Source organism: Fistularia commersonii, chromosome 10 (genome assembly GCF_037954325.1).
Source record: "Fistularia commersonii isolate RoL2024-O1a breed Wild chromosome 10, RoL_Fcom_v1.0, whole genome shotgun sequence".
Classification (NCBI taxonomy): domain Eukaryota; kingdom Metazoa; phylum Chordata; class Actinopteri; order Syngnathiformes; family Fistulariidae; genus Fistularia; species Fistularia commersonii.
In genome coordinates this window covers 12,203,500-12,221,989 of record NC_141293.1, presented here as the reverse complement: position 1 = coordinate 12,221,989, position 18,490 = coordinate 12,203,500, and the positions used below count along the sequence as shown (strand labels likewise).

The following is an 18,490-nucleotide window of genomic DNA, read 5'->3' as shown; positions in this document are numbered from 1 at the left end:
GTGTGTGTATCTCAAACGGGGGTCCTTCCTCCATTGCCCATCCAGCTCCTTGTCCAGCAGTGGACAGCTCCTCCAGGTGAGCAACTGAGATAAAAGCTGTTTCACCTGCTGACGGTAGACGGAGCTGCCAAGGAGCTGCTGTGTCTAATCCGGGATGGAAGGCATAAAAGACTGACCTACATTCCTCGTAAAGCCCCCCCGACCCGGTCGCCTTCAAGACGATGAACACAAATACGAGCTGTGACTTGAGCATTTGTGCTCGGCACGTTTACCTTCCAGTTCACCGATTCTCTTTGGTTACTTTTTATTTTTGCTGTTATTTTCCAGTGAAGTAGGAGGTTGGAGGTGGACGGAGTCTGTTGCGGTTCACCATTCAGATGAGACCATATATTTTTTTTATATACATTTCGGATTCTCGTTTTTTTATAATCTATTTGTGATTCACTTGAATGGAGATTCAGCTAAGTTGTGCCATCTTGTATCTTCACGCGCAACATCACATCTTTGCTCATTGTATTACTATGTCATATAGAAGACTGTAGTTTAGTAAAGTATAGCATAGCATAGCTTAGTATGATGGTCTAGTAAATCACAGAACAGCATAGCATAGTATAGTGGAGCATAATAAAGATTAGCAGGATAGTCAAGTGCAGTATAGTATCCTCCTGTCTGACATTTTCTTGTGTAACATCACATCTTTGCACATTATATTCCACGATATCACAAGATAATGCAGTATACTATAGTTGAGTTGAGTAGAGAAGAGTGCAGTTCAGTATATCAGGATATGGCAGTATACTACAACATAGTACAATGTAGCATTGTATAACATGGTATGGTAGAATTCGGTATAGTATCCGCCTGGAAATCATGTTATTAGGGCGCACTGTGTAGAATTGCTTTTTTCTTTGGAAGTAAATAATATCCTATTGTGTCCAATTGTATACACTGTTAAATATAATATATGGCATCATATTGTTTAGCCTTTTGGGATAAGATATTGTCCTATACCATTTTGGTATTGCCTACATACTGTATTGTGCCGTGCAGTAATATTTGATATTGGATGGTATGACATCATATCGTACACAGTATCCCATTGGCGATAAGATGCTTTTCCACAATCGCAAAATGTAAAATGCCTTTTAGAATGGCGATGCATTTAAAAGTGAAAGGTTAAAATGTGTGTTCCGAGATGTTTGTGAGACATCCCCCCAAGAACCTTGTCGAATTGGTTTCTGATCAGGTAAACAGAGCATTGCGGTAAAAATACATGGGCTGCCGCAGCCTGCACTCCAAACCCTGACCGAACACTGGGCAAAGTTGCTTCCAGACTTCCAGCAGACTGGAAACATCCCGCGACCTACCGTGAAATAACCCTTCCGCCTGCCTTAAATCACACCGGTTTACAGCGAGCAGCCGGCTGGTTGCCGGGGAAGGACCCCCGAAAGTGTCCGTTTTAAATAACAGCCAAGCGCAGGGAAGCAGATAAGACTGACGTATTGGTATTTCATGATTGAAACCATGTGGCCTTTTAGGAAAATCAATACTTTTCAGGCTCCGTTTCTCTTCATTCACGGCCACTTCAGTTCCCTGAGCAGGACTTTAAGTGAGAAAAATGTGCAGTGAGGAGGATCCATAATTAAATCTGCCAGGAGATGAAGTAGGTCATCTGTTCGATGGCGGAGCGGGACAAACAATGGAGCGCATTTGTGACGTGCACGATTGGAAATTACCGATAGGCACCGCTTTTTCAAACCAAAACGGAAATTTCGAGACGTTTAAAATGTTTAAAATACAAACGGGCGCAGCGGCGGACAACAAAACGCTCAACATCGTTATCTAAGAATGACACTTGATCTCCTCCAGCGCGGCTGCAAACCCTATTGAAGTTTTAGCTCCGGCGTTAAAGGAGGCTAATTACTCCCAGTATCTCCCACACTCCGGGGAGGCGAGGTCATTCAGAGGACAGGCATGTGAAACATTCCTGCAGCCGCTGCTCCGTCCTCCCCTGTCCTCCTTTCTCCTCCTCCATCCATCCCGCCACGGCTCCCTCCTCCTCCACCCACCTCTATCCTACTTAGCATCACTCACATTCCTCCCCTCCAACAGCCCCCTCCCTCCTCACTCGGTATCCACCCGTACGTTTGTTTCCAGCGCTGGTTTTGCAGCGGGTTTAGATTTTGGGGACGAAGTAACAGGATACCTGAGCGTGAAAACGCGAAAAACGGCACCCGCGCCAGGAGAGATCATAATAAACGTGATCGTAAGCTTGACAATCGATTCACACCCAAATCCTTGATATCCCAGGCGTCATCGGGCTTTCATGAACCTCACATCTATATTTCAGCAGAGAAAACGTTGAATGAGCCGCAGGACCTCACGGTTTTCCCACCCTCATGATCTGAAATGGAAAAACTCTACGTGGGGTCCTTCTTCTTCCCCGATGTCACGCTGAACGTTTGACCCACATATGGCCCACTTCTGTGCCCAGCTCAGTTCAGCTTTGGCTGCTATTTGGCCCGGGAGGATGGGGCTGACTCACGATGAATGTCACAGGAACCAAAACCCAGATCCACCATTGCATGACCCATATCTCGCCCAACAGAAGCGACATTTCATCTTAAAACAGTCCCAGCCCTGAATATCTGGGCTAAATCCAGCCCGCTTTACACAGAACCCTCTTTATAAGGCCTCACATCTGGACCAGAATGCGAGCAAAAAGGGCAGGGAAGTAAAATCCATGACATGAATGTACCGTATTTTCATCCTGGGAAGTTAATCGTTGGGATTATTTAAGCATAAATTGCAGCTGCTTTTGAGATTCAGGGATTGAACCCGTCTTGCAAAATTCAGACGTTTGAGACGTTGAGCATCCGAATGCCATAAACAAAAAGTTGCAAGTGGCGGAAATATATCTCAACGTAAACAATAAGTAGAAAGTTAAACCTTCGGCGTCACAAACACTGGGAACATCTCAAATTGGACTGTCATGAAAGGGGGATGAAATATTCAATTTACTTATCAGTCCCACTGAGGCTTTTCAGTGTTTTAATTCGCAATGTGTTTCTGAAAAAACATGTCAGACCCCTATGCTGCCCTAGACTAGCTCTGCTGCAGGATATCCCATAATGCACCTCTCTCACCCCCCCACCCCTCCAATCCTGCCTGCACCATTGTTATTTCCATCGATGTATCATTTCTACTATCACCATGTAACTGTCAACGCTACGACTGTTAGCATAAGATCCCTTCCATATCTATCACGCTCTTGCTTTCCATGTTTATGTCCTTCTCTCTTTCTTTCTATCCAAATCAGTCGGGGCAGAAGGCCGTCACATTGAGCTTGGATCCGCCCTCGCCGTGCTTGCCCACGGGGAAATGTTGGGTTTCCGTCAATCATCTCAAAACATGATGGTTTCTCTTCGTGGCAAGTGTCATCGTATAACTGTGCTGTGATCTGGCGCCGTATAAATAAAATCTGACTGACCCACATTTTGGCTTCAGTCAGTTTTAATGCTGCCTGATGAGATTAGATGCAATATTTCTTAAGCACTTTTTCAAAAAAACTCGTATTTGTGGTTATCTAATGTCACACGAGCACATTTTGCAGACTTTGTCTAATTTCACAAGCGTCTTCGATCACACCCACCACAAACATCTCTTAAAAATACTGAAACGCCATTCTAACCGAAGCCATCTGGTTCCCCGAGGCTCTAAAAATCCTGCCTCCCTCCCTTTCTGCTTCAGTGTGATTTACTGTCCTCGGCGTCAGGTTCAAATATGGCACCAAATGGCACGTCGGGACAGAGCGGGCTGACAAACAAAACAAACTCCCTGCCTTCCTTTCTTGCTTCTTCATCTTCTTTTTTTTCCCCCCTTCTTCCCAACAGCGGTTGTAAACCGTCACTCGGAGCCTGGCACCATTCTGCTTGTTATTTATAAGCCCAATCTCCCTCTTTCATCGTGATGTGACACCGGCAGCAACGGGATGAAAGGGAGCGCGCAGGTTTGAAAGGCGGCCCCTTGACCTTTTTTCCGGCTGCATTCAATCTTTAAGCGATTATGTCGGGCCGGTTAAGGAGCTGGAAAACAAGCTCTTTTCTCGCCGGTGAATGAGCGGTGGCCATGAACTTTTAATTTGGAACCTGCAGAGGCCAGAATCTGGAACCCAGTCCGACCTGGAGCCTGAACTGAAGGAGCGTGACATTCAAGTCGACCCCTGTTTATAAGAGCCGATGCATCAAGTTGCCTCCTGCATTCTTTGCTCCCCCGTCACGTGTCGGGACGCGGCCGGACTGGAAACGGCAAACGTGCTCGGATTGTGTTTGCGAGGTTTTACCACAGGATAACCGGATCCCCGTGGTGAGGTAGCTTCCCTCGTGAATCATCAATACGGTTTTTACATTCGGGAAGTAACATTGCTAAAATGTGGTGGTTGTTTCATGCAGCATTGCTACCTGCGTCACCACAGCAACAGAATCGGGGGATCTAATGTTACTCAAACTTTAGTTTAAATGGTTCTCTTTGGAAGGCAACTTGAAAAATATCAAAACAAAAACAATAAGGATAAAGCAAGCCTCCACATGAGGGGAAGAGGAGATTGACATTTGATTTGGAGAATGTTGGGAAGAGTCGGATTACCTCCCTGCTGGAGGAGCCGGGCGTTTGCATCCTTGTCCGTGAAGTCTGTGTCTTTCTGCATCTTCTTTAGCGCCATCGTCATCCTTATTTTTGGATCTGGATAACACTGAGAGTGACCAAATACGAAGAACGAGCCGTCACTGAGATATTAAGAAAATAACATTATTTCCCCGTCACCTTCGTTGCAGATGAACAGCAGCCTTGTGTTCCGGTGCATCCTGACCCCCTCATAAGTGTGGTTCTCGCACATCCAAAAGTTCTTCTCAGATTTGCTCAGTTTGAGAACCGAAAGCTCGTCCTGTCGCAGCATGTGTGGGCTGAGGTCGCTAGAATGCTGAATGGTGTTTTTCTGGGAGTCCTCGATCCACGATCGTATTCCTGAAGTTTTCTCTGCAGTAAGACCGGGCTTCTGTCCTGTTTAGAGCGTTTGGCAAGTAGAAGTACTCTTTTTCTGTTTTGGTTGTCTTGGTCCCAATCTTTGCTGAAATGCAAGGGAAGCCGCTTCTGTAAACTCCCTTTCAATTCCCTGTCGTCATCTTTGTAATCCATCAACTTCAGGTCGAATGGATGTAAGCAACGAACAAGTGGAGTCAACTCTAATATCTTCATGACTGCCTCTATATCTTGGCTATAGTCACCTTATAATTCTCTTATAATTCTCTAATTCTCTAACATTGGAGCTTGTTAGATTTTACTGTTGTTTTTTTCTTTTTTTGGGGGGGGGTGTTGTTCTTCTTTTGTTTTATTCAAAACTGGCGATTTCCAGAGACTCTTGGAGAATTTATGTCCTCCTTTTGTGTCATTTATAGACAAGAACAAGAGAGATGTGCAGCATTGTGGTGACTACGAAGAAATAAAGTTGATGAGCCAGACAATTAAGCTATGGGGAAAAAGTAGCGGAGCGCAGAGGTGTGCATTTTTGAGCAGCAGCATGGTGAGTTTATGCCAAGAAAGAGTGCTACAGATGCAGTATTTGACTCATGAATGTTGAATGATGATGATGTTGAAGTTCAGAGAAGGTCGGAGGGAGCTGCACCGTGCCTTCATGGATCTGGAAAAGCATACGACAGAGTGCAGAGAAAGGAACTACAATATTATATGAGGGAGTCTGGAGTGGCAGAGAAGTATATTATAGCGGTGCAGGACATGTATGCCAGCTGTGAGACAGTGGTGTGGTGTTTCATATATCGTAGGGGCAACAGAGAAGTTCAATGTGGATGTGGGACTGCATGTGGAATCAGCTGTGAGCCCCTTCTTGCTTGGTATGGCGATAGAGAGGCCGACAGCTGAGGCTAGACAAGAATATCCATGGATGATTGCAGATGACATTCTGAATTGTAGTGAGAGGAGGGAAAAGGCAGAGGAAACTCTAGAAAGGTGCTCTGGAAAGGAGCAGAATGAAGGTTTGTTGCAGCAAAACAGAATACATGTGAATGAGAGGAACCCATGAGGAACGGTAAGGCTACAGGGAGTGGTGATAGAGAAGGTGGAGGATTTTTAGTATAACAGTCCAGAGCAATGGAGTGTGTGGTGAAGAGGTGAAGAAACATGCGCAGGCAGGTTGGAAGAGGTGGAGAAAAATGTCAAGGGTGACTGGAGAGTATCACAGTAAGTTGAGATAAACTTAATTGATCCCCATAGGGGAACTTCTTTTGTCACAGCAGCGTAACAGTTATAAGTCTCAATGAATATGAATATGAATACATATAGACAATTAGAAGGCAATTAGAAAAAGCAAAAGACATCCACAAATAAAAAGACATCGATCATTGGCAGGCCGGTGTGGCGCTCTCTGCAGTAATCTCTGGCGTTAGCCCAGGGTTTCTCATCAGTAACCAACACGTTGGTTTTCCCTCTTTCCTCTGTGTCTGCAGACAGACACAGAATTATTCTCTTTAGTTCTTCGCTTCATTCATGCATGTTGACAATCACATGAAATAAATGCATAAGGTCATGTTGATTTTTTGGGGCGACAAATACTCAAAAGAACGTCTGAACTAAAATTCAGCAGAGCTTTGCAGACTTAGATTGGTCGGCAGAAAACACAGATCTATAGCGAAGAAGAAAAGTCAACAAATGAGCAGCGTCTGGCCGGGATTTTTTAATTGCCTTTTTAAAACCAAAAAGACAGGAACCTGATGCCAGAGCACAGAAAATGAAGGATGAGAGCGAGGCAGACATAGAAATCCTCTGTTTCCACCGGGAACAAGGTTGGTCGGGTGTTTTCCCGCAGCACGTGTGCCCCGAAAACTGCGGTGTCGGGATCCATTCCACTGTGTGACATACGGGGAGCTGGATTAGCATGTGGAAACAAGCAGGAGTGGAGGAAAAGCCACGTTTACTGTGTCCAGCGTGTGCACGTGGCTGCGGGCAGGAAGGGAAACAGAACGGTGGGGGGGCGTGTTTATTAAAAAGTCACTCAAGAAACTTAGAAGACAGAAATTCGGAAACGGTGAGTTTGGGAAAGGCAGGCTGTGAAAAACGGACGGTGCTTCCAAGACTAAAACTACAAACGTTGGTCTCACCGATGACTTCTGAGTAGTCACATGTCGGCGAGGTAAAGGAGCTGATTGGACGAGAGGGGAGGACACGAAGCAGGGATGATGAATTGAGATGACACCCGGGGGGCACGAGCGAGGGAGATGGAAACAAGAAGTAAAGTCAAGCATGAGACATGCACACAAACATACTATCAAAGTAAAACAGGACGTCTCAACCACCGGAAGAAAAATAAAAGCAAAAACAAACAGACTCTAAAGTTCAACACCTGAAAAGATTGACAAGTTAAAAAGCTGTTTCTGAAAGTGAGGCATTATTAGCCAAGGTTGCTTTGGGGTGAGAAATTATTTTAAATCCAACCAAAAAAAAAAATCCGAATTTAAAAAAAAAAATTTGACTAAGGTACCTTACTCAACACTCAAGGACACCGTACGGACTTATCTTCTTCTTCTTCTTCTTCTTCTTCTTCTTGGGTTGAAGTGACCGAGGACAAATTCTACTAATGAAGTGATGTCACTGAAGCAAGCACTCTGCAGCAGAAAAGGTACCACAGGGATCCATCAGGGTTTAATTATAATTTACCTGGAATTTGATTGGTCAAGTTTCCTTGGCATGTCTTGTTTCCCTGCCAAATAGCAGGAAGAACTTCCAAATGCCACATTTATTCATTCATTTATCATGTATATTGCTTATCCTGCACACACACAGGGTCACAGTGGGGCTGATCCCAGCTGGAGGATAGGGCCGTGGCTAAACTCAGACCACTCACTGTTGGGGGGGAATGTCTCCACTTATAGATTGTAATAATAATGATAATTTTTATTATTCTCATTATTTTTAAACAGCAACATTCATTCATTCTCTATACTACTTATCCTCACTCAGGATCGGAGTCTGTCTCAGAGAAGAGAGGGAAACGCCATACCACATCTCCGGTTTATATTTATGGTAAATGTGATGATGATGCAGTGACTGGCATCAACTGAAGATTATAAATTCCCAAATATACCTAATTTACGCGCACAAAATAAACACACTGTAACTCCTCCCCTTTTATTTTCTTTCCTAAAATTGTACTTCTTGTAGCTTTGTCTGATATCACATATATTTCAATGAATGTGTTATGAACTCCAAAACTAATTGATAGTTAGCAATATAAATAAATATAAAGTAAGCACAAAGTTCTTTTTTTGTTGTTTTATCAGAGTGCTTTTCTTTATGTCATTGAACATTTAAAGATTGCGAGGAATCGTACCCTGCAGAGCAATTGGAGGATCTCAGTCGCGCCGACACTTGGAGTCCAACGCCGTGTGAAGTGGGCCGTGATTGGATAGCCAACTGTGACATCGCTGTCTGACTGGCGTGACGGACAGGAAGTCGACGCTTCCACGCCGCAGCAGAGACGGGGTACGATGTCCAAAAGGCAGACGCGTAGTTTTCATTGTATTGCTACGTGCGGTGGTTGAATTGACCATTGCCCCACTGCTGCAACAAATGACGAATACAAAATATTAAAGGTCAAAGGTTACGCGATTAATTTCAAGGTTTAATTTTTGCTAATTATTACTGTGGAATATCATCGTTGGAGGACAAACCCAGGGGTCCAGAGGGAATCACAGCTCAGGAGGTGGGATCCAGACGGCCCACCTGATCCCACTACAATAATCAAGCGCTGTGGGAGGCGCCGTCACTCTGGGGAGGGGTCAGAGGTCATACCAAAAACCCTCAACACACGCAGACGGTGGCATAGTTAAAACTTTGTGTGTCAGATGTAAAAGAATAAATCATGATAATGTTTTATTTCATATATGGGACACCCCTCCCTCTTCTCTCACGATTCACTGACCCGTTCATACCTCTTTCATTTGGAAGACCTTCTTTCAGTCTCAGAGGGATATTAAAGAAACACACGATAAAGTCAGATGATACAAGAGTGATATAATTTATATGTGTAATTTGCACATATTTGCTGAAGATTGCAACAAATCTTGCCTGTGATATTTGTGTAAAAAAAACTTTATTGGACACATGGATTTAATAAAGATGCATTTGTTTTAAATCTAAGAGGCTTTGTTGGTTTTCTTCTATTAACAACATGCATGTATAATCTGTCTCATTTGATTAGAAAAAAAAACAAGCGCAAATAACAAAACCTGAGGGATTAGTCTTCGGGGATCCAGTCCAACAATGCAACAATCCAACAAAACAATCAAAAACATAAGAAAAAGACTACAGAGGAGCTGGATGTCGATGGGATGCCGAAGGGGGGGGTTTATTCAGCTTATCAAATGTGTAACCTGCTGGGATCCGGTGTGCCTTTCAGTCATGTATAAACCAGATTAATGGATCAGATTGATGGAGTTACCAGATTATCAAAGAGGTCATGGAAACATACATTCATTCACTAGCCATTAAGCTTATCCTGCACTCGGGGTTGCTGGAGAATGACGCAGCCAAGCACGTACAGAAACATGCAACCATTTACTCACTTATTCACATTCATTGGGCAATTTAGGGTCTTCAGTGAACCTCCAGAATATTTTTGGACTGTGGGAGGAAACCAGAGAACCCTGGGGCAAACCATACAGACATGGGAAGAACATGTAGACTCCACATAGAAAGGCCCGACCAAAGACCTTCTTGCGGTGAGTTGGAAGCGTGAACCACCGTGCTGCCTGTCATGGAAACAGTCCAATTTACTTCACAGTTTAAAAGTCATCATTGGACTATGTGTAATCGGATAAACACACTTTAGTTTTGTTTGTTCTATGTGCATATACGCACACACACAGATATGCAAACACACAAATGTGCACTCACACATACAAAGATACATACATTTGCATACATGTCATTGTCATCAATCAAATCTATTTTGCTCAGGTAAAAAACTGATTTTATAATAATAAAAAAATGTATGATGATTAAATCGTAATATTTACATCATTTTTATTACTCAAGCCAAACCGGCCGAACCAGACAACAGGTTTCCTCCAAGTCCAAAACCACTCGCTGATGATTGAAGGAATGAATGACTGAAATTATGAAGGAATTTTACAAAGTTTCAACACCCTGTTTACTTTGCCCTCCAGGCTGCATGTTGGGAGGGTGCAGAGCAGGAACTTTCTATTTTAGGTATTTTCCTTCGGACAAAATTGGAATGTAGATTAGCTTACTGAAGCTATGTGTGAAATGGGGAAAAACCTGTTTATTTCATTGTTTGTTTATTTTAATATCAGAATGCCGGCATATTCATGTATCTGTTCATCCTCATTTTAGGTGTTTTCTTTTAAATTGAACATTGTCTTGTGACTTCTTCCATGGCGCTGAATAGGTTGTGGCCAAACATCGCCCCCCTGTGGTAACTATGACAAGTATTTGGCCATTTTGGAACATCAAAAAAACACTTGACACAACTTTCCTTCTTGCATATTTATTCATACTATATCATATTCATATTTCTATGTTCATGAGATATTTATATGTATATTTATATATTTATATATACCTATTTACATTTGACAGTGTTGCCAGTAGAAGAGACAAAAGATATTTCAGCAAAATAGATGACAACTTTTAAATTCAGTGCTCAGCTAAAAGCACACAAACATTGATTAAAAAAAAAAAAAATCATACAAACTGGAAAGTGGGAGAATACACCTTGTGATTATGCTGCCTGTACACAACACTGAGTGAAATTTGTTGCGATGGGTTTGTTGTCTTTTTAATTTGTACGTTTTCTATTGATATAGAAACTGTACAAATGTAGTGCTCCAAAAAAAAGTCACTGTCAAGTCCCCCAGAAATCATCAGGCAGTGTTCAGGCCGTTGACACGGGACACATTTATAAAGAAAAAGAGAGGGAAAAAAAAAGTAAATTAAATACAAAAAAGCACTATAAACACAGAAATACACTGAAAGGAGGAAGTGATGCTTTCTGAGGCCAAAGGGAGGAAATTCAAATATAATTGTTCGCATTAAGTACAGCCATGCATTAGCAGCGGTCCCACACATTCTTCAAGACATTACCGATAGCTTGCCTTTCACACGGACACTAATCAAAATATTGGACCAAATACAACATGCAGTAATGTGTCACATTCAGTCGCTTGTCAAAGAGATTACACTTCTTAAATTAAATGGCTTTTGGAGGAGGAAAAAAAACAAACAAAAAAAAATAAAAACTTAAAAATATTACCTATACTCTTTTAATCGATCCATTCATAGAGCCAGTTACTCTTTCGGAAAATAGAAAAGTGCCTCTAGCTTTGCAAAGAGAAAGAGGCACCCCTTGACACATGTCCGTGGTGCACGTTGGCACGCGCCACATTTGTGTGTTTGTGTGCAACAAGCGTAAGCTGTCTCGCCTATAAATACAGTACATTTCATCTCCGCTTTTCAGACTTTATAACAAAAATAGAATAAAAAATAACTTTTCATACATTCTACAAAGAAAACACAACCGGGTTGGTCGAGTAATGTGGGGGTGACGGGGGTAAGAGGCAGGTCCTGGCGGTGGTTCGGGAAGCTTTTTCATGGGTGCACCTTGAAGGACAGCAGCTCCTCCGAGTGCATGTTGTTCAGTGAACGCAGCTCGGGGAGTTTGAGCAGCAGCTTGGTGAAGGTGGTGGACGCCTCCTCGCCATGGTTCTGCATCACCAGGTTCCTCAGGGCCCGGATCAGCTTGTCCTGCAGGGCCTCCACAGAGTTTAGGTCCTGGATCCCCGAGCGGTCTGGGAATAATGAGGGAGCCTTGGTTAGTTCTGGATGTCCTCCATTTACCTCCTTCACATTGTTTAAAACACATTTTCTGTTCATTTGCCATCTCATCACATTTAAATTTATCTTCCGGCCATTTAAAACTTGATGCTAATCCCTGAATTGAATAGTTTAGGGAATCACCCAGAACATTTTCATGATACACTTTTTCCCCTGCCATGACTGTGAGACTCATTGAGTGACTAATATCTCGGGGGGGAGGGGGGTTATTTTATTCTTTTCTGAAAACAAAGGCCAGCGAAGCGTCTCTTACCGGCTGAAACGAGGACGACGGCGGTGAAGAGGCTCATCTCGTCTGAGTCGAGTTGCAGCGCCATCAGCTTCTCGCTGAACTCGCACATGGAGTTGAGCAGCTCACCGGCGCCGAGCGACCGCAGCGTGTCAATGCTGTAGTGCTTGCCGCTCAAGAAGGTCACCGTCCTCTCGGCCATGTTGAACAAAGAGGCGAATCTGACCATGAGCACCTGGGAGAGGGCGACACGAGGACAGGCTTAGTTTAGCTGTTATATGGTTGGATAATGGACTTTAGATGAGAACTCTGTGAATTCAGACATTTACCGCAAATTAAAACGATTTTGAAATGTCAAGGATTTCAATTGCTGACCATTAATGGCAAGGGATGAAGAAGCGTTGATTTAAAATATCAAACTCTGTCTCCTGAAAATGAATAATTTTCAGGGTTGAGTCGCACAGAACCCGACCGGTTCGGAATTGGAAGTGGCTTTCCCTCCCATTCTGATTGTTATCAGAGCAAACATGCGTCAGCGCACAGCTGCCCGCTATGTTTTTGGGAGAAGCGGAGGCGCATTCTGACTTCCCGACGCGTCTGACTTCAAAGAAGAGACAACACCGTCGAAGCGCTTGTTTACCTCGAACGTTCCAGCTTTCAGCAGGCCGACCTGGTCGTGCTCGGGGAGGTCACGGAAGCCCGGGATTCTCTTGGCGAACTCCACCACCTCCCGCACGGCCGGGGTGAAGCTCATGGAGAACTCCTCCCAGATCTCCTGGCTGGGCTTGCTGGGGTCCACATAGGGCGAGGTGTTCATGGGACACACCTGGGGAGGACAGGGGAGGGTCAGTGGGGCCGGGTGGGCGGATGGATTTCTTCGAGAAGAACAACATGTTTGTTCGTTCCCGGTTGTCCTACCAGGTGTGCTCGGCTGTTGGCGCAGGCGGTTGGTCCACTGTAACCGGTTGAGGCAGCGTGTGGGTTGGATTCATGCGGTCTTTGGCCGACTTCTGCCGGCTCGCAGCTAGGGGCGCTGCCGAGCTGCTTCGAGTAGCCTCCCCTCTCCTCGTTGAAGGCAGGGTGGGTGATATGCGGGCCGTACGGGCTCCCCTGATGACCCCTTGCGACGACGTTCTGATTCCAGCAGCTCCAGCTCTCCTGCGGCTCCTCCATGCGGCTGTCGCAGCCCGTCTCCTGGGCGACGGATGAAGCCGAGGCCTGGACCGGACACTTGGGCCTCTGCTGGCCGTAAGCGAAGGCATCTTGGCGCTGCCTGTTCCCCGTCACCACCGCCTCGTCCTCGCCGCTGTCCGACCCGCAGGAGGACGCCGAGCTTGAGTTGGTGTCCATGGAAACCACAGACTCTGAGTCCTGGGGGCACTGCGGGGAGGAGGGATTGGAGCAAGACGACGAGTCGGAGGCAGAGGAGTGGCAGGAAGAAGGCGAGTGGCCGGCGTCGCCGGGTAGCGACTCCATGGCCACCGACTCCATGGGCAGCGACGGGCTCTGGTGGCCGTGCAGCATGTTGTGCAGCTGGCTGTTGCTGCTCATCATGTTGTTCATGGCATTCTGCATCTCCAGCAGCATCCTCTGCTTTTCCCTTTTGGGGATGCGGCCGAATCTGACAGCTGAGGGAGAGACGACAAAGGACGTGAGATCACTCCTTTACTCAGGGGCGTGCCGTCGCATGCCGTCGCATTTCATTCCCATGGAGATTCCCTGGCAGCTGCTCTTATCTTTTATGACCATTATTATTTGCAAAATAATTATCTTACCTCACACACACTTCCTCCACATTAGACATGTTAACTCTTCTTGTCGTCAAAAAGTTATCCGCAGGCTACGATAGCGCGACACGCTGAGAATTAGCACTCACCATCTCTGGACATGCCGACAGCCAGACACTTCTTGAAGCGGCACTGCTGGCAGCGGTTCCTGTTGATTCTCATGATGGTACAGTTCTCCATCTTAAGACACTTCTTGTACTGGATGTTCTGCTGGATGCTCCTCCTGAAAAAGCCCTGGGGTGCAGAGCACGTGGCGGCAGAAGCAGTTAGACCATGGCCTCGTCTCACAAGAGGGTGGAGAGAATTTAGAGGCGGATCGTTCCAGAAACACGTCTCACCTTGCAGCCCTCGCATGCGTGGACGCCGTAGTGGAAGCCCGAGGCCACGTCACCGCAGACCTTACACAGCAGCACCATGCCATTGATTTCTTCAGAAAAGTTTGGAAAAAAAATCCTTAATTTTCTACTCTTCGTCATATGCACTCCAGGAACAGCGCGACTCAGAAGTTCTGCTTACTGGTGATGCTGCTCTTGGCAGAAGTGGACGAGCGCCCGGCCTTGTCCGCCCCAGCTCTGGGCCCGCTCTTGGCGGGCGGAGCGATGTCCACCACCATGCCAACAGCCCGACTGGGTAGCAGCGGGCGGGTCACGGGGGGTGACGCCGACAGGTAGCCGCCGCCGGGGCTGGTGCTCATGCAGGACTCCGGGCTGGAGGCAGAGCCGGAGATGTAGGCGATGACTCCTCCTGAGGAAGACACAGCTACGTTAGACATTTTTGGTAAAAATCTACTTAACCTTCATCAGTCCGGGAAATAACCACATTTTTACTACACATGTTACGGCACACAGATACTTGGCATACTTTCTGTCCCTTCTAAGTCTTATTCATTAAAACCATGAGGATTGATGAATATTATGAAGTGTTTTCACTGACTGTTCTTTTTATTTGGGTAATGTTTTTGGAATATTTTGGTATTTCTGCTGATTTTTAATGGTGGTTGTAGGCTTTGGAAGGAAGCTCATCATTCTAGATATTAATCACACCAAGCAGGATCCAGATTCGAAAGGCCTTTGGGTGTGTTTACTTGTTCGGAAAACTTAATTCACGGGTTCATTGTAAACAGCTTGAGCTCTTTCTAGTGTTGCACAGACACCCTTCAGGTTGTTTTACCTGTTCGCCTTTCTGAATGAAAAGCAGACAGGTCCGTAGTCATAAAAGGAACAACAAAAGAAACACATTCCCCCTTTAAGTGAGCACACACTGGAAACAGTATATTTCCTGATCGGTATGCGATTGACCTGCTTTATCACCTCCAGTGCTTGCTGGTTGGATAACACTGTTATATAACACGCCTGGTGTCTATGCAATGGGAGTGTGCTGTGCTGACTGACTCCCAGACAGGGTCACTGAAGCACTGGAGCAACACAACACCCTCAGGAACTGAAGAAGGCCACATTATCCCCCCACCCCCCCAAAAAAAGGTTGTGGTATTGCACGTTTGACCGGAACGTTGAAAAACGTGGCAGCTCATCAAAAAACGGTTTCAAGTTGACGGCTGATGGGACACTAATGGAGCACAGGGTGAAGGTGGAATACAGGAATAAGATCATAAAAACAGGAGGTCCCAAGTGCGTAAACGGCTCCATTCACTCCTCCGTCCGGGTTGTGGTTATTTAATACTTGAATGAACCACAAGGGAGTACACACCAGAGGAGAACATTAGAAAAATGTAAAAAAAAATAATAATAATAATAATATTTAAAGGGTCTTCATTTCCTCTGCTTGAGCGTGTACACAAATAAACTGATAAATGTAGGGGTTATCGTGGCCGATTACCTAACCTCACAACCACGACTGCTCCCTTCCAGGCCCACCCACACGTGGACCTGTCATGAATGTCTGTGAAAGCAAAGGAGGGGAACTGAATCTAGGTCAGCAGCTCTCACGTGTACCTTGCAGCGGAGCCGCGCGACGCGGACTGCTGTGTACAGTGCGGATTATGCAATGTGCCGCGTCACGGGCTCGGCCGTGGCCAATCGGAGCGACGCATCGCTCGGAAATGTGCGCGAGGCGCTCCGCCCCTCGTCCAATCAGACGCGTGTTCTCGAAAGCGTGTACACACGGACACATGGCTAGGGGACTCTGTCCATGTGAGGGGGAGCGAGGAAGTGGAACACTGTTGTTGTGTCAAGTGTAAATGTAACACCGACGCAACGCCACACTGGCACTCCTAACCTCGTTCTTAAACACGGCAAAAGGGGCTCAATAGGGCATTTTGAGCAAAGAAGCGTCAATTTAAGCAAGTTTAAACACCTCGCTGTCGCATTTGAAGCGATGCTGGGGAAAATATTTCCAGGTCACCATTCATTTCTGCTCTGCCCTGCCCTGGATTCACGGATTTATCCGCGATGGTGCATTCACTGACATCGAGGATTGATCTGTTATTAGCATGGAAAAAAATAAAACCAACTATATTGTGCAATTAAACCACAAACCGCTGCTGAAAGAGCTGCATAAATTATTAGGTTTACCGGGGAATAACGTTTGCACAGATGCAGTTCATTGAAATCAACTTTAAATCAAGTTTAAAACAGAATGCACGTTACTGAAAACGTCGCCATCTCGCTCGAATCCAACTTAGCAAACATCTTCTTACCTGGCTTGGCTGTGCTGATGTCCTCAGGCATCTCTGACCGAAGAGGGAGAAATTAAAAGAAGAAATTCTCTCGCAAATAAAAACAAAACGACTGGACAGTAACAGCGTCCAACTGTCACGACTTGTGGCACTCTTGACTGGGGGGAAAACACAAGCGAGTGCGGCGGAAGACTAAACCCGGACAGGGGGAGGGGGAGTTAGCTAGCACACCGAGCCGCGGCGTCAAAACCGTGGAATCATAACAGAGGTCTACTTCGGGGGGGAAGAAACAGCAAAGCGCCCTGTGAATCACGACGCTTCCGGAGAGCGGGGTCGTCGCTAGACTGCTCCGTAGGAACTTCCCCCTTGTTGTGTGTGCCTGCGGGTTAGTCAAGAGAACTAAATGTTCTCAGTAGTGGCTTCGCCCATGTGACCCCCTCCCTCAGGCTCCGCCTCCTCCTCCGCTGGCCACGCCCCTTCGCCCGGCCGCCGCGAGCCACTTTAACCCAGTGACACACTTTCAGGACAGCGAGGGGGCGGAGCTACGCGCCCCCGCCGACGTAACAGGGGGACGGGAAGACCGAGGTCACGTTGCAGCGCACAGTGTTCCCTGCCGGAGCACGGCCCTGCAACGTTTTCTGTCCTGTTCTTTCCTCGTCTTTTTTTTTTTTTCTTCCTTGTTTTGTTTCGTTTAATAAAAAACGACTCAAGCGTCACAGGGAAGCGTGGACAAAAAATCTGCTCGCAGATATTTTGATAATAATAGTAATAATAATAATAATATTCAACTCTGCTGTCTCTCTTATCCTTGTTTGTCCCAGCCCGCATGCACCCTGCCTATTTTTCTTTATTTATTTTATTCATTGCTATTTCTGTTACTCTACTTATATTGTTGTTTCGTTCTGGTTGTTAATTTTTCACCCTCACTGTTCCATGATGTTATCATCTGCTGTCTATTTATCTGCTGTCTATTTATTCTTCGATGTCTTGCTATCCTCTGTCCTCGACCTTTATATTTATATACATTTATTTATTGACATTATACCTGTTACCCTGCTGGGACAAAGGAATTTCACCTATGGGGATCAGTATAGTTTTTCTTATCTCAATAATCCATTTTTATTGAAGGCACCTTTCTTGACATTCAAGGACAAACATATACATAGACACAAAATGCAGATTTATGATAAAAATATAAACAATGAAAGTCTCAAAGAGGTAAAAAAAATGCACAACCATTCACTCATTCATTCGTCATACAGATGTCAGTCTGCCCTTTCTCAACTTGCACATAAAGTGAACACAACTGTTTACGTTTCAATATGCACCTTTTCTTTGAACACGCACATCCTCCTAATACTGTTTACATTTCGTTGCAATAATGTGCTCATTATTCAATTGGCTTCACTGTGGACAGAAAAATAAGAATGTCATCGTACAAGGGAACATGTTCCCAGACTGTACATATGACAATAAACACTTTGAATCTTGAATATAGAGACATACAACCATTCATCCACGTATTCACACATCTGGGCCATTTAAAATACTACTGCATGTTGTTAGGCTGTGAGAGGACAAGCACAGACATTGGGGCCCCTTTGTCGCAAAATAATAAATAACAAATAAAAAATAAAATAAAAAAAAATAGAAATAGATAACAAAAAAGATGAAAATTAAAGTGACATAGCAGTTGACGTCAGCTGGAATAGACCTCATCGCACATACATCGGACCCAGAACTCTAGGTGACAGGGTGAATAACTACAGGTACATTTCGACATTTTGCAGTCACAAGTGGATAATTTGCAGGCTTACCTTCATGACGAGTCTCGCCGAGGTAGCAAAAGAAAATGCGGTCTGTGTCTGAACGCACGTCTTTTTGGACAAGCAGTTATCTGGTTCTCCTCCTACCCAG

The 18,490-nt window shown here is 45.2% G+C and overlaps 1 protein-coding gene and 1 long non-coding RNA gene across 2 annotated transcripts; one reads left to right on the top strand and one right to left on the bottom strand.

The window, feature by feature from the left end:
• Positions 1–258: 258 nt before the first annotated feature.
• On the top strand, positions 259–9,247 carry LOC147230402 (uncharacterized). Its single transcript, XR_015106695.1, has 3 exons — positions 259–5,578; positions 8,029–8,091; positions 8,382–9,247. It is a non-coding gene; the product is annotated as an uncharacterized LOC147230402 (long non-coding RNA).
• A 1,313-nt stretch (positions 9,248–10,560) lies between these two features.
• nr1d2a (nuclear receptor subfamily 1, group D, member 2a) lies at positions 10,561–17,017 on the bottom strand. The gene is made up of 8 exons (XM_086153787.1): positions 16,595–17,017; positions 14,455–14,682; positions 14,277–14,365; positions 14,028–14,172; positions 13,070–13,779; positions 12,792–12,977; positions 12,176–12,386; positions 10,561–11,876 (listed from the first exon to the last, which is right to left on the bottom strand). Exons 1-8 carry the CDS (start codon positions 16,623–16,625, stop codon positions 11,677–11,679), a joined length of 1,800 nt encoding a protein of 599 aa, XP_086009913.1. The 5' UTR covers positions 16,626–17,017; the 3' UTR covers positions 10,561–11,676.
• Between the last annotated feature and the right edge of the window lie 1,473 nt (positions 17,018–18,490).

What these genes read in the sequence shown, in the direction of transcription:
- nr1d2a (XM_086153787.1), bottom strand. Translation starts at nt 16,625, where the DNA reads ATGCCTGAGGACATCAGCACAGCCAAGCCAG. An exon ending in ACGCATGCGAGGGCTGCAAG is followed by an intron (nt 14,173 to 14,276) that starts GTGAGACGTGTT and finishes TCTGCACCCCAG; the next exon opens with GGCTTTTTCAGGAGGAGCAT. An exon ending in CCAACAGCCGAGCACACCTG is followed by an intron (nt 12,978 to 13,069) that starts GTAGGACAACCG and finishes TGTCCTCCCCAG; the next exon opens with GTGTGTCCCATGAACACCTC.